The 15,677-nt window shown below is 45.1% G+C and overlaps 1 protein-coding gene across 8 annotated transcripts in view; it reads left to right on the forward strand.

Annotated features, from left to right (window-relative positions):
* Positions 1-2,990: 2,990 nt before the first annotated feature.
* The window catches only part of TMC8 (transmembrane channel like 8), a 78,663-nt gene continuing 65,976 nt past the window's right edge, over positions 2,991-15,677 (forward strand). For all 8 annotated transcript variants that reach the window (XM_029599115.1, XM_029599121.1, XM_029599117.1 and 5 more), the window contains exons 1-6: positions 2,991-3,174; positions 6,662-6,867; positions 7,331-7,479; positions 8,178-8,342; positions 8,626-8,711; positions 11,114-11,253. In XM_029599115.1, the coding sequence (XP_029454975.1) occupies positions 6,695-6,867; positions 7,331-7,479; positions 8,178-8,342; positions 8,626-8,711; positions 11,114-11,253 (713 nt within the window). In that variant the 5' untranslated portion in view covers positions 2,991-3,174; positions 6,662-6,694. The remainder of the gene's footprint in view (positions 3,175-6,661; positions 6,868-7,330; positions 7,480-8,177; positions 8,343-8,625; positions 8,712-11,113; positions 11,254-15,677) is intronic.

Raw genomic sequence — 15,677 nt, forward strand, 5'->3', positions numbered from 1 at the left:
ATCCCAGCCCAGCACCAGCCATGCACCCGTCTCTTCCCCCATCACAGACCCTCCCCCACTGAGATAAGGCGTTGTAAGAACCTGCATGCATTTGCAAGCATAGATTAGACAGAGAGAGACTTCCCACAAAAGGATAAGTAGGAAAAACTCCGTATAATCCGGCAAAAACAGCAGATATAACACCAAAATATATCCTACCCTGCCACCTGCTCAGAAACGTGGTCTGAGTGAGGACAAGCGGATTAGCACCAGAGAGCAGAACTGCTCTTGTTACTGCCTTGTCTGGTCTTGCTTTTTCTTTATTTTATAATTTTTATTTATATTAAACATGTATCTTATTTTTCTTTTCTCTTTTATTTTTAATCATCGTTTCAGGCTGATACAAAACAGTGCGCTCAGCTGAGCACACCGTTTAGCCCCCATTTGGCCGCGCGTTTTTGACGTGATATTATTACCCCTTATACTGTAAGGGGTAATAGCACGTCAAAAATGTGCGGCCAACCCCCCCCCCCCCCCCCCCCCCCCCCGAAACTATTAGTTAGAATCCGCAATACAGAAAGTAAAATGTGCAGCCAAGCCCAGGGTCAGATTTCCCATAAGGCCAACCTAGGCCATGGCCTAAGGTGCAGCAGTCAGGAGGGCATATATACAGCAGAAATAACAATCAAACATTTACAAACTTTTCAGTATTATTTTGAAAAGGCCATATAAAATGCTGGGTTTTTTAATTTACATCCATACACTTTAAATAAATTGAGCGGTACATTTACGTTGCCCATCTCTACAGTTTGCGCTGTCTTGCTCAGTCACAGGCAAAAAGCATTTGCTATTTCTCTCTCACACACTCAGCGTAAACCACGCGTTAAAGGAAAATTCCAGATTTGGCGTTACAATAGTGATTCCAAGTGATTCATTACGCTCATATCGCTTGTCTTCTACATATCTACTGATAATAGGTATGTAAACTATATCGTTACTACTTTTATATACTGTTTTGTTAACTCAGGGCTGAAAGTCGTAAGCAGAAAAAGTTGAAGGGGGGTGTTCGCCAAATTATAAGGGGGCTGCGATATTTATTACAAAACATGAAACATACACAACTTATGGCTTGTTTATGCAGCATCATTTAATGTGGTGTAATGTAAGTTTGACACAAAATGCAAAACATTTCAATAAAATTCTATAATGTCAGATGAGAATCGATGTAAATCTTCTGCATTTTATGTCTATTTTATTTGCTGTTTTTTGTATCTAATACGCCATCTGGGTGAATAATATGAACTAACCAAAGAAGTAATCGTCGTACCTCGTATGGGTTATATAGGCAGATGTCTGCATTTTGCGGGCTGGCCCGACCCGAACCTGCGAGCCGGGTCGGGTTCAAAATATTTCAGCGCAGGTCAGATCGGACAGAAGAACTTCTGCGGGGTGATGCGGGTCCCGCGGGCTGAAATTTTTTTTTACTGGTTTTAGTCTGTTTTATTTTGCTTCTGGGTTCACTCGTCGCAAGTTTAAATCCGTTTCGAATAACTGGCAGGGAATAGTTATAGGATATTTCATATTTACAGCCTGCATCATGTTCTGACTCTGAAGAAAAATTGCCTTCGTGATATACAAAAAAACCGGTTTCTGTTTGTAGACGGCGACTATAAATTGCCATTAATAACATCACGCTGACTATTCAAATCAGCCTAAAAATTGGAATCCTCAAAAGTCGCTAAAATGCTGGGTTCAGGAAACGTCGAGAAAGAATTTGCATTACCGCTGGAGTATCCTGAACCGTAGCCGGACATTTACGCACTGATGAACTACACCTCAACTTTTGAGGGGGAGGGGGCGCAGAATTGTGCTTTGGCCTAGGGCATAGAAATGTGTAAATCCGGCCCTGGCCAAGCTGCACATTTTACTCTCAGAAAGCAGGCGTTAATTTCAGACAGCAGCGGGCAAGTGTACAGAAAAGCAGAAAAAACTGCTTTTCTGTGCACCCTCCGACTTAATATCATAGTGATATTAAGTCGGAGACCCCAAGAATTAAAAAAAAAAAATTCTGCCCGTGGCCTGCGGGTTGGAAAACGGACGCTCAACTTTGCCAGCATCCGTTTTCCGAACCCGTGGCTGTCAGCAAGTTTGACAACCGACGCCGGTAAAATTAAGCGTTGGCTGACAGCCGCCGCTTCCGCCAATAAGGAGGCGCTAGGGACGTGCTAGTGTCCCTAGCACCTCCTTATTAGCACGCGCCCAGGAGAGGTGCCTGGGCGCGCGTCGGGAGAGCGGGCGCTCGCCTCGGAGCGCTGGCTCTCCCGCGGACTTTACTGACTGGCCTGAATTACTTTAGCAATGCATGTACAAACTGTCAGGCCAAACTGGCTGATTAGACATTGAAAAGTGTGCAGGACCTAATTGAGGAGGGGGGGGGGGGGGGGCGGCAGCAGAGGAAAATCAGAAAAGGTGTGGACAGGTGTGGGAATAGCAGGCAGAAACCCGGCAACAGAGTTCTAAAGGTGATGACACAGAAATAATTGGAGGGCAGATTTTATGAATGATAAATGATAGAATTTTCGGGGGTTTTTTTTTTTTTTCGTATGATGCTTAATCCTCTTTCTTTGGCTATGGTCATAACTTCAGTGATCCTCAGTGAGATCATTATTGTGCAGGTTCTCAGTCTCAACCAAAAGGCTAAAAAGGGACCATCCTCAGCTCATTGCTCAGACCCTGCAAGAAAGCCAAGAAGTGATAATAAATAGATGAGATACTTGTCCCTCTCACCCCATCAGAATCCTGCTCCTCTTACCCAATCACAGACCCCCCCTCCCCCACATCAGGGTAGACAGAAAGGACACATGTCCTCTCCAACTGTTGTTGTTTCTTTCCACAGAACTGTGAATGCCTTACTCTATGATGTCTCAATCATCTTCCTCTTAAGCTGTTTTGATTCTGACTCAGGAAGCTTTGTGGGTACTTCTGGTTCCCGTCACAAGGTTACTGCACTTTGGCTTACCGGTAGCATCTTATGCATGGGGCTGTGCAGAACTTCATGCACCTCAGCGGAGCTGCCCCAGGGACGGCCTCGGAGGAATCTGCCCAGGACATAGTAGGATCAGCCTTGCTCCTTGAAGATGGATTGATGACTGAGTGGGGAAGGAATGGAGGAAGGACAGTCTGGGTGTAAACTGGGTAAGTTACTTTCTGTTTACTAGAATAAGCTCTCCACAGAACTTCAGTGCTCGCTCAGCTCCACTTGGCTGTAATCTGACAAGCTTTCAGCTATTCTCTTTGCAAGGACAGTTCCTAGATTTTTCCCCAAAGAGTAAGTGAAACAAAGAAAAGGTAGGTACATTAAAATAAAGCTTTCAGGAGGGTAAATTTAAAAAATGAAGGGGTTTTTGTTGTTTTTTTTAAGAACATAAGAAATTGCCATGCTGGGTCAGACCAAGGGTCCATCAAGCCCAGCATCCTGTTTCCAACAGAGGCCAAACCAGGCCATAAGAACCTGGCAATTATCCAAACACTAAGAAGATCCTATACTACTGATGCAATTAATAGCAGTGGCTATTCCCTAAGTAAACTTGATTAATAGCCTTTAATGGACTTCTCCTCCAAGAACTTATCCAAACCTTTTTGAACCCAGCTACACTAACTGCACTAACCACATCCTCTGGCAACACATTCCAGAGCTTTATTGTGTGTTGAGTGAAAAAGAATTTTCTCCGATTAGTCTTAAATGTGCTACTTGCTAACTTCATGGAATGCCCCCTAGTCCTTCTATTATTCAAAAGTGTAAATAACCGAGTCACATCTACTCTTTCAAGACCTCTCATGATGACTCAGAACCAATGTCAGGAAGTATTTCTTCACGGAGAGGGTGGTGGATGCCTGGAATGCCCTTCCGGAGGAAGTGGTGAAGACCAGAACTGTGAAGAACTTCAAAGGGGCATGGGATAAACACTGTGGGGTGGATTTTAAAGGGCCTGCGCGCCGGCATGCCTATTTTGCATAGGCCGCCGGCGCACGTAAAGCCCCGGGACGTGCGTAAGTCCCAGGGCATTTGAAAAGGGGCGGGAGGGGGCGTGCCCGGGGGTGTTCCCAAAACGACACAGCGTTTCGGGGGCGTGCCGCAGCATTTCGGGGGCGGGCCCGGGGGCGTGGCACTGGCCCGTGGGCGTGGTCGAGGCCTCCGGACCAGCCCCCGGGACCGGAACACGAGCGGGGCTGCCGGCCGGCGCGCGCAAAATTACGCCTGCTTTCAGCAGGCGTAACTTTGCCAACAAAGGTAGGGGGGGTTTAGATAGGGCCGGGGGGGGGGGGTGGGTTAGGTAGGGGAAGGAAGGGGAAGGGTGGGGGGAGGGCGAAGGAAAGTTCCCTCCGAGGCCGCTCCGAAATCGGAGCGGCCTCGGAGGGAACAGGCAGTGCGCGCTGGGCTCGGCGCGCGCAGGTTGCACAAATGTGCACCCCCTTGTGCGCGCCGACCCCGGATTTTATAAGATACGCGCAGCTACGCGCGTATCTTATAAAATCCAGCATACTTTTGTTTGCGCCTGGTGCGCGAACAAAAGTACGCGATCGCGCAAATATTTAAAATCTACCCTTGTGGATCCATAAAGTCTAGAGGACGTGAATGAAGAGTGGGTGGCTCGAGGGAATGACGGTTACTACCTGGAGATAATACCCTTATTCAATAAACATACACACGGTTAATGTGACTCCAACATTGCTCTAAGACTCCAACATTGCTCTAAGCTTCAACAGCAAGAGGAAATGTGGAAATAAGGATTTGCATTCACAAAAAAGCGGGGAGGAGCTTGCTTGTTACTGCAGTTACTACCCCAAACCAAATAAGCCTGATACTTCACTTTCAATGCATATCCAACATAGCTCTCTGCTTCAACGGCAGGGGAGAAAGACTGATACTTCACGCATATCCAGCATAGCTCTCTGCTTCAATGGCAGGGGGAATGAAGAAAAGTGGATCTATATACAGACAACAACCAACAAGGACTGAATTACATAGTCTGAGTAAACAAATAAGCATGGGTGTAGCTTGCTTATTGCGGCAGTTACTACCCCTAACTAATTAAGCTAGATATTTCACTTAGATGCAGTTCCAACACTGCTCTCTACATTAATGGTGGGGGTGGAAGGGAAATAGAACCAAAAGGTTACTAAGAGCCAAGAGTAACAGATAAGTATGAGAAAAAAAAAAGTGCGAAACTTGCTGGGCAGACTGGATGGGCCGTTTGGTCTTCTTCTGACGTCATTTCTATGTTTCTATGATTCTATGATCTTAAAGACCTCTATCATATCCCCCCTCAGATGTCTCTTCTCCAAGCTGAACAGCCGTAACCTCTTCAGCCTTTCCTCATAGGGGAGCTGTTCCATCCCCTTTATCATTTTGGTTGCCCTCCTCTGTACCTTCTCCATCGCAACTATATCTTCTTTGAGATGCGGCGACTAGAATTGTACACAGTATTCAAGGTGTGGTCTCACTATGGAGCGATATAGAGGCATTATGACATTTTCCGTTTTATTAACCATTTCCTTCCTAATAATTCCTAACATTCTGTTTGCTTTTTTGACTGCTGCAGCACACTGAGCCGACAATTTTAAAGTATTATCCACTATGATGCCTAGATCTTTTTCCTGGGTGGTAGCTCCTAATATGGAACCTAACACGGTGTAACTACAGCAAGGGTTATTTTTCCCTATATGCAACACCTTGCACTTGTCCACATTAAATTTCATCTGCCATTTGGATGCCCAATCTTCCAGTCTTGCAAGGTCCTCCTGTAATGTATCACAGTCTGCTTGTGATTTAACTACTCTGAATAATTTTGTATCATCCACAAATTTGATAACCTCACTCGTCGTATTCCTTTCCAGATCATTTATATATATATTGAAAAGCACCGGTCCAAGTACAGATCCCTGAGGCACTCCACCGTTTACCCTTTTCTACTGAGAAAATTGACATTTAATCCTGCTCTCTGTTTCCTGTCTTTTAACCAGTTTGTAATCCACGAAAGGACATCACCTCCTATCCCATGACTTTTTAGTTTTCGTAGAAGCCTCTCATGAGGGACTTTGCCAAATGCCTTCTGAAAATCCAAATACACTACATCTACCAGTTCACCTTTATCCACATATTTATTAACCACTTCAAAAAAAATGAAGCAGATTTGTTAGGCAAGACTTCCCTTGGGTAAATCTGTGTTGACTGTGTTCCATTAAGTCATGTCTTTCTATATGCTCTATGATTTTGATCTTTAGAATAGTTTCCACTATTTTTCCCGGCACTGAAGTTAGGCTCACTGGTCTATAGTTACCCAGGTCGCCCCTGGAGCCTTTTTTAAATATTGGGGTTACATTGGCCACCCTCCAGTGTATTTGTTACAAGAAATAAAAAAGGAAACTGTTTCTGCATCTCATCCTGTGCCCTCTGCAGCATCCACCAGCCATGCTACCCCGTGTCTCTCTTCCTACATGATCCGCACTACCCTGAGCTCCCTATAAACTATCCTAACTCCTTCCCCTTGTGTCTATCTGTCCTCCTGCATGTTCCACACTACCCTGTATCCCCCGATAATTTGCTGCCTTATCTTGCCTTAGCTTTCTGCTCAATTTTCTGAGTTTTTTTTAACCTGGAAAATGTAACTTTTATCCACAGAACTCAAATTTTTGACTTTGCATACCCAATAGCATGATGAGCAGCCAATTCCTGAAAAGAAGGCTGCATTGGCATGGCACTCAACGATCTGGCCTGGATGCCCATAGCCAAGGGTTTAAGATTCGACAGACCTGGGAATGCTGTGAAGATGACAGGAGACCCCTGAAGGAGCTTCCTCTCTCCATGCAGGAGAAATTTGTTGTGAGGTCTGGGACACTTTATGATCCACCAGAGCAGTAGGGAGAAATGTGCTTCATACAGTTGCATCTTTCTAACCTATTGTCTGATTTGTAGATGTATATATCTATCACACGCATGATTACAGGATGACAGCATTTTTCAATATAGGACAGATACAACCCCCCTGAGACTGGGACAGAGAGTATTTGGGGTTATGGCCCCTCCTGAGGCGGGGCAAGTGGGATTCAGGGTTATAGCCTCTCCCAGCATTTGAAAGCGTATGTTTTGAGGTACAATCCCTCTCAATTTGGGACAGAGAAGATTTGGAGGTACAGCCCCTCTGTGGGGGGCACAGAGGATCTGGGTATACAGACCCCCCTGAGTGGAGGCCATAAAGGATTCCAGGATGCAGCCCCTTTGAGTGAGAGGAACAAAAGATTTGGTGCCAGCACCTGAGAGGATGTAATAAACAGTCTGCTCCTCCAACAGGAAGAAGCGAAGAGCAGAAGGAAGGCAAATCTCTGGTTGGGAGCACTGGACACAGAGTCAGCGACTTTCACATCGGAAACTAAGTCAAGAGATTCAGAATCTCTTCTCAGCCTGTGAGCTTTGGAAGAGCTCTCTTCATGAGATTGAAGGTACAATAGGACCCAGGTGTCCGCTAAGCTGTCACCTGGGAAGCAGGCGTACACAGCACTAGTTATAGCAGGGTCAGTGTGTGCCACTGGGCATGTTACAGCAGATCAGCTTGTGATTATAGCAGATTGGTGTGTCACCCTGTAAGTTATGGCAGGATCAATATGTGACTGAGCATGGTATAGTAGGGTCAGCGTGTGACCATTGTAACAGGGTTGGACTGTGACCAGTCATGTTATATGACAGGAGGAGGTGTTATGGCAGGGTTAGTGTTTGACCAGGCATGTTAATGGGAGGGTCAGAGTGTGACTAGGCATATTATGACAAGGTCAGCTGGTAACCGGGTGGTGTTATGGTAGGGTCAGTGCATGAGCGGGCATTTTGTGGCAGGATCAGTGTGTGACCAGGCGTAGTATAGCAGGGTTGGTGTGTAACCATGTGTGTTATGGCAGGGTCAGTGTGTGATTGGGGCTGTTAACTCAGGGTTAGTCTGTGTCCGGTCATGTTATAGCAGGGTCATTGTGTGTTCAGGGGTGTTATGGCAGGACCATTTTGTGACTGGGCGTGTTATAGAAGAGTCAGTGATAATTTGTGACTGGGAGTGCTATGGCAGAGTTAGTATGTCACGGATGTGTTATGGCAGGGTCAGTGTTTGTGATAGTGGGAGGGGTGATGAGTTCTCATTCTCTGCTTTTTGCAGGGCACTTTGGATCTGGGATCCTCTCCTATTTTACCTTACTACGGTTCCTGCTTATCCTGAACCTGGTGTTTGTCCCTGTCTTTGCTGGGTTCGTGCTTGTGCCCATCTCATTCTTCACCAGAACCCCAGAGGTGCCAGAAGTGGAAGTCCTGAACCAAACCAGGGGTGAGTGATTCTATCAGAAGTGGGCAGGTAAGGGAAGGGGAAGGGGAGGTAAATAACTGTATCAGAACTGATCCTGTGGGTGAGGAACTCGTCCAAGCCCACTTCAGGATACTTATAATGAAGCAATTCAACCTGATCCCTATAACCTGGAGATTGTCATGTGATGCAGAGTGCTACATGCAAGGGTCAGGAGGGATGGAGACAGAAGGTATCCCACGGGTAGGAACGTTTCATCTCCAGCAGCTGCTTCCTGCTAGTCTCTCTCTCCCTCTCTCTGGTTTAGACACACAATGTAAGAACTTCAGTTCCAGAGTGCAGGGTGGAGCAGCAGCCACACATGCAGTTTTCTTGGATATCTTCACCGGCGAAGTGAGTGTGTGTCCTCCATCAAGGGATATCCAGCTTATCAACGCCCTGTTTCCCTCACTCTCGGCTTCCTGCAGCCACTGCCAGGGCTATATCCCTGCTTCCCTCACTCTGGCTTCTTATAGCCAGTGCTAAAGCCTTGCTCTCTTCACTCTGAGGTCCATATTCAGCTAGCAAACTTACTTGGCAAACTTTGCTGGGATATTCAGTGGCACAGGCACACTGCTGAATACCCTCAGCTATCATAAAGCTAACTGGATAAGTTTAGGACTGCTCTTCATCTGTCCTAAAGTTTTCCAGCTATGTTAGATGGACAACACTGAAAATCATCCCTGGAATGCCCCCGCCCTGCCCCCGAGCTTGCCTAAACAGAAGGCTTTGGGGTAATCTGCACGGAGTGGCAGTTGCTACCCTAAAAAAACTTGCTGGGCAGACTAGATGGACCATTTTGGTCTTTATTTTCCATCATTTATTATGTTAGCCGGATACATTTTTAACCAGATAACACATTGGGGCCGATGCAATACCACGCACTGCACCTAGCGCACAGCTTAACATGCGATTGAACACGCATTTTGGACGTCCATCCATACCCCCAATGCAATTCAGGGATTAGCGCATCCAAACCAACACGAAGCTAATAAAGCTCATCACATGTAAATTCCATGTAGATGAGGCTATTAGCTAATACCAGTGATGTAAAAAATTGTCCGTGCGGCCAATGTGCCCATTGCAACACGGAAAATTTTTCATTTCGGGCTGCTCTTGAAACAAAATGAAATAGACAAATTTCATTGCCATTGTCTATTTCATCTAAAACGAATGCACATCCCTAGTCCCTAGTGCCTCCTCAGCATCAGGCGCACAGGGGAGGTGGCTGTCAGTTGTGTATATTGTGCTACTGGCTCAATAAACACGTACAAGATACACGACCTGGACTGTGTATCTTGTACGTTTATATTGGGTGCCCAGAATTATTTTTTTTACCTGAGACTTTTTTTTTTTTACCGGAATCTGCTTTCTGTGATTCCTCCTACTTAGTACTAATAGGAGGAATCACAGAAAGCAGGATTTTTTGTTTTTATCAGTGAGTCCTTGAGTGTGGCATACCTTTACCAGCCCTGTATTTCATATTAGTGCGCATTAAGTCTGAAATTCGGGAAACACAAAAAAAACACCCCTGAACCATTTAAAAAGTAAAATTAAGCACAAAAAAAACGAAACGAAAACGACACACAAAAAAAAATCAGTGCACATCCCTAAACACACAATTTTTCCTAGCACTTACTTTTTAGTGCAACCCCTCATTTAAATATTGCATCATGTGCCCAGGAGAGGTGGCTGGGTGCATGTTAGGAAAACGGGCGCTCAACATTGAGCGCCCATTTTCTACGCACAAATATTGCATTGGCCCCAAAATCTGGCTATCTTGGGGATGGTTTGTGCTGAGGAATTTTCAAATCTGACTATTTGTCTGACTAAGACTGAACTTAATCCCAAAACACCAAAAATCTCTTGTCACCCAGTTGTGTATTTTTTTACTTTTTTAAAATGTACATCAACAAAATTTTTTTATCACGCCAGAAAGTTTCTTTGTAGGATCCTCTAGAGTACAGTTTATATAATCCACAAACTGCGTTCTCACTTGGGTCCCTCTTTACTTTATTAACTCCACGTATATTTATTTTGTGTTTTATCTTAATAAAAAGCTTTATCTATATATATATATATATATATATATATATATGTATCACTGCACTTAGGTCCGATCATAGCAATGTTTTCAAATGACTGTTTCTTTTTATAAGAAGGAAAGACTTAAAAAATAACAACTTAGCTTGCCGATACACTGTCATATAAACTGTACTCTAGAGGGTTCTACAAAGAAAGTTTCTGGCGTGATAAAAACATTTTGTTGATTGTACATTTAAAAAAAGAAAAAAATACACAACTGGGTGACGAGAGATTTTTGGTGTTTTGGAATTAATTTTGACAGTCCCCAGATTACGTTCATTTTTTGGGCTAGTGTGTTTGGATTGATTGATCGGAATTAAGTCTGAATTTAGCCAGACAAACAGCACTGAATATTGGCCTCTTTCAGCCTCCTGCCACTGGTGCCATAGCCACTCACCCCTCATTCTCAGCCTCCTGCAACTGGTGCTGTAGCCCTGTTCCCCTCACTCTTGGCTTCCAGCCCTTACTGCTATAGCCCTGCTCCCCTCACTGTCAGCCTCCTGTAGTCAGTGCTACATTGCTGCTCCTGTCTCTGCCTCTTGTAGCCAGTGTTATCACCCTATACGCCATTACTCTCAGCCTCCTGCAGCAGGCGCTATAGTTCTCTCTTTCTCTCTTGTGCAGTAAAGTGTGGGTGAGTCTGTTTGTCAATATGATGCTGTCTTTTTCAGGGTATCCTGGAGACATCCTTCTTCTTCTATGGACACTACAGACTCAGAGAGACCATGGGCTCATGCTACAGTATCTGCATGGCATACCTGCTGAGTATTCTGGGATATATCATCCTCTGCTTCTTCTGGGTTGGGAAAAGGTAAGAAAGCACAGACTTAAACTGGGAGTTTGTGCCCTACAGAATGCATTGATTTCTGATGTTGCTTTTTTTTTAAATATTTTATTTCAGTTTTTATTTTTTCTTTTACTTCATTTATTTTGTGTTGGTATGGTTGGGTTTGTTTTATACTGTTATGTTTTATTGTGTATTATTGTATTTTATGTTTTTATTTTTTGTACATCTCTTTGAACTTTCTTTTTTTTTTTTACAACTCTTTATTTAACAGTTTTTTGGTGGCGACAAGATAATTTTAATACTGCAAACATGTAATATGCAGATTGAGATAGTGAGTTGTTATTCAACAAGAACTTCACATCAGAGCAATCCCTGTAGTATCTAATACATAATAAAAAAAAAAAAAAGCATGCAATTCTGTCTCCGGTGAACATTAAGTTATAACAAGATGTGCATAATACAGACCCCCAAATAGTATTATATTTAGCATTTTCACCTTTAAGGTCAGTCCTTAGCTTTTCAATATCAGCTATGTCTTGTACCTGAGAGCGCCAATATTCACTGCTTGGGTTAACATTCAAAAAGTTGCTCTAGTGAATCTGGCAGCTAATAAAAGCTGCCCAACCAGTACTGTTATGGCTGCCAGCTGCGGGCGGCCATGGCCGGCTCAACTTACGTCATGTCATGCTTGGCTCTCTACTCCTGGTATACTCGCGGCTGTTGCCAGTTGCCACCGGCACGTTCCTCCTAGCTCCCTGTGCTCCACGTGGCGGCTGGGATGCCGCCGACCAGCGTTCCAACCCTGGGCCTCCCTAGGCGCGTGCACGCACTTGCCATCTGTCCTCCCTTTAAAGGGCCAATGGTGGGAACTTCAGGCTCGTCCCCGGCTGATGACATCATGGGCCCGGGATATTTAAGGACTACCTCCAGCCACCACTAACCAACTTGGCAATGAGTTCCCTGGTTTCTTTCTGGTGCTTGCTCCAGTACTCCGGACCCGATGTTCCTGCTTTACGGATCCCCGTGCTTCACGTCAATATCCTTGTCTCAGCGCTTCCCGCTCCTCAGGGCCTGGCTCAGCACTTCTTCGCCTGGGACCCTGTCTCTGCGCTTCCCGCTCCTCTGGGCCTGGCTCAGCGCCTCTACACTTGGGACCCCACTGTGGCGCCTCCCACTCCATGGGATCAGCCTCAGCACTTCTACATTGGAGATCCGGCTTCAGTGCTTTCACTCTTCAAGACCTGGCTCAGCGCTGTGACATTACTGGACTGTGTCTCTGTGTCCCCGCTCCTCGGGGCACGTCTCAGCGCTTCTACATTACAAGGTCCCGTTATTGCGCTGCAGTTTCTCAGGCAGCCTCTCTGCGCTACTACTCTACTCGTACCTGTTACAGTGGATTCTCTGCTCTAGCCCTGCTTCAGCATACCACAATACAAACCTCTGCTTCTGCACCTCTTCTCCTTAGGGTCACTCCCACGTGGCCCTACCCTATTGTCTTCTGAACTGTGGTGGCCTTTCACCCTTTGAGGCCTTCTCTCTCTCTCCCTCCAAGAGTACCTCGATCTTGGACTATACCTAACCTTATTGACACCCTCTGCCTCCAGCCGCCTACTCTCTCCGGGACCAGCCACACAGAGGTGCTCCTAAGACCAGCCAGCCCCGGCACCCAAGGGCTCAACCTGCGGGGAACGAGGGTCCGGTACTGGCGAAGTTCCTGTTTACCTCTGTTTCCGGCCAGCCTCGCCTCCCGACGGTGGGGACCTGCGGGGCCCAACCCCTCAGATAGCGTTAGCCCCCACCTCGGGCCAAGGGTCCACAAATCTTAACAAATACTCTACATTTTACCAGGATTAAGGACCTATTCCATCTTCCCAGTAAACCCAACTCAGGCGTCACATGGATGGGAACATTAAGGATGTCAGCTATTTCTTGTGTGACCTACAACCAAAAATGATGCACTTCCAGGCAGAAGCACCACACGCTATGAACTTTCTTGTTGACAACAAAAGCAGCATAGAAAAAATGTAAATAACTATAGATCTATCTAGGGGTAGACCCCTGTCCTGTTTCAGGTGCTGAGTCAGTGATTCATGAATTTAATCAACAATATGAGGTGTTGTGCAGCCAGAATGGAGTCTGGTTATAGTCATCATCTTTCTTTTACATGTGCTTTTGGTCATGTTGTATCAGTGGCCATATTTCTTCTCACATGTTCCATTTCATGGTATATCAGAGACCTCCTTCCTTCTCACGTCACTAGTCACATTGTATTAGTTGCCACATTCCTTTTCACATATCCCAGGTCACATTATATCAGAGGTCTGCTTCCTTCTCACATGTCACTAGTCACATTGTATCAGTGGCAGCATTTCTTCTCATGTGTCCCAGATCACATTATATATATTAGAGACCTCTTTTTTTTTCTCATGTGTCACTAGTCATATAGAAACATAGAAACATAGAAATGACGGCAGAAGAAGACCAACCGGTCCATCCAGTCTGCCCAGCAAGCTTCACACATTTGTTCTCATACTTAACTGTTTCTCTTGGCTCTTAGTAACCTTATGTTCTAATTCCCTTTTCACCCCCACCATTAATGTAGAGAGCAGTGCTGGAGCTGCTTCCAAGTGAAATATTAAGTTTGATTAGTTGGGTAAGCGGCAGCATAGCTCTCTGCCATGAAGCAGAGGGCAATGCTGGAAATGTTCTATCAGTGGCCATATTTCTTCACACATATTCCAGGTCATACTATACCAGAGACCTCCTTCTTTTTCACATGTCCCTGGTCACATTGTATCTGAGGCCGCATTCCATTTCACATTCCAGCAACACCACTGCTAGACTTAATGCACTCGAGACTATCTCATCATTAGAAATAGAATCTATCCTAAAGAAAATTAAACCCTCGTTACACCCCCTCCGACACCATCCCCACTAAAGCCCTCCTCACCATCCCCAACATCATCTCCAAACCCTTATCGAGCATCATTAACAGACCTATCTCTCTTGGCAATGTCCCAAACCAACTCAAACAAGCCATAGTAAATCCCATCCTAAAAAACCCCACCCTCGACCCCTCCGATCTGGCCAACTTTTGCCCCATATCAAACCTACCCTTTATTGCTAAAATATTAGAAAAAACAATTAATCGACAACTTATAGACTATCTTGAAGAACACAACATTCTCCTCTCTTCACAATATGGTTTTCGCAAACACCACAGCACCGAAACCCTCCTCATATCTCATACTGACCACATACTTAAAGGCATTGACAAAGGCCAATCGCACATCTTGGTCCTTCTAGACATTTCTTCTGCATTCGATACAGTCAACCACAACATTTTAATAGAACGCTTAAAGAAATTGGCATTTCCAGCACCGCAATCCGCTGGTTTCAATCTTATCTCTGCGATAGACAATACAGTGTACAAATTGGTAATTGCATATCGAAACCAACAATTCTAACACAAGGAGTACCACAAGGCTCATCTCTATCCTCCACACTATTCAATATTTACCTCCTCCCCCTCTGCCATCTCCTTGCTGAGCTAGGTCTTGCGCATTTCATATATGCTGACGACGTTCAGATCCTGATACCTGTTACAGACACCCTACAAGAAGCCATTAAGACCTGGGAAACCGCCCTCTCTGCTATCAGCACCTTGCTCTCAAACAACTTCCTTGCCCTCAACACCACTAAAACTGAGCTACTCCTCATCTCACCCCACAACATTAACCTTAACCCACAATTTCTTAACACACCGCCCTCTGATATTACAATTTCACAACGGCGTCACCCTCGACAATCAATTTAACCTAAAAAAATTCATCAATGCCACTTTAAAAGACGGTTTCTTCAAACTATACATCTTAAAAATACTTAAACCCCTTCTACACCTCAATGACTTTCGCACTATACTCCAAGCCTTTATTCTATCAAAAATTGATTACTGCAGTGCCATTCTACTAGGCCTCCCCAAAAATGCAATACAACCCCTACAACTGCTCCAAAATGCCGCCGCCCGTATCCTCACCAATGCCCACAGAAATAATCATATCACCCCTGTCCTCAAGCATTTGCACTGGCTACTGATCACATCCCGGATCATATACAAATCACTTACACTTATCCACAAAGCACTTTACAACCACAATATGCACTGGTTCAGAGAACACCTCATATTTCACATCCCCGCCAGACCCACTAGAAACCAATACCTGGCAACAATACACACACCCTCACCCAAACTATCTAAACTTACCTCCACCAAAGACCGTGCCTTTTCCATGGCAGGTCCCACTCTATGGAATAAATTGCCATCCTATCTTCGCCAAGAATCATGCCCAAAAAAATTCAAACATAACCTCAAGACATGGCTATTTAAACAGGCCTACACCTGAGCTACCTCAGCAGCTTTCCCCCTATCCCCTCTACCTCGCTGCCCA

Source organism: Rhinatrema bivittatum, chromosome 4, assembly GCF_901001135.1.
Source record: "Rhinatrema bivittatum chromosome 4, aRhiBiv1.1, whole genome shotgun sequence".
Taxonomy (NCBI): Eukaryota; Metazoa; Chordata; class Amphibia; order Gymnophiona; family Rhinatrematidae; genus Rhinatrema; species Rhinatrema bivittatum.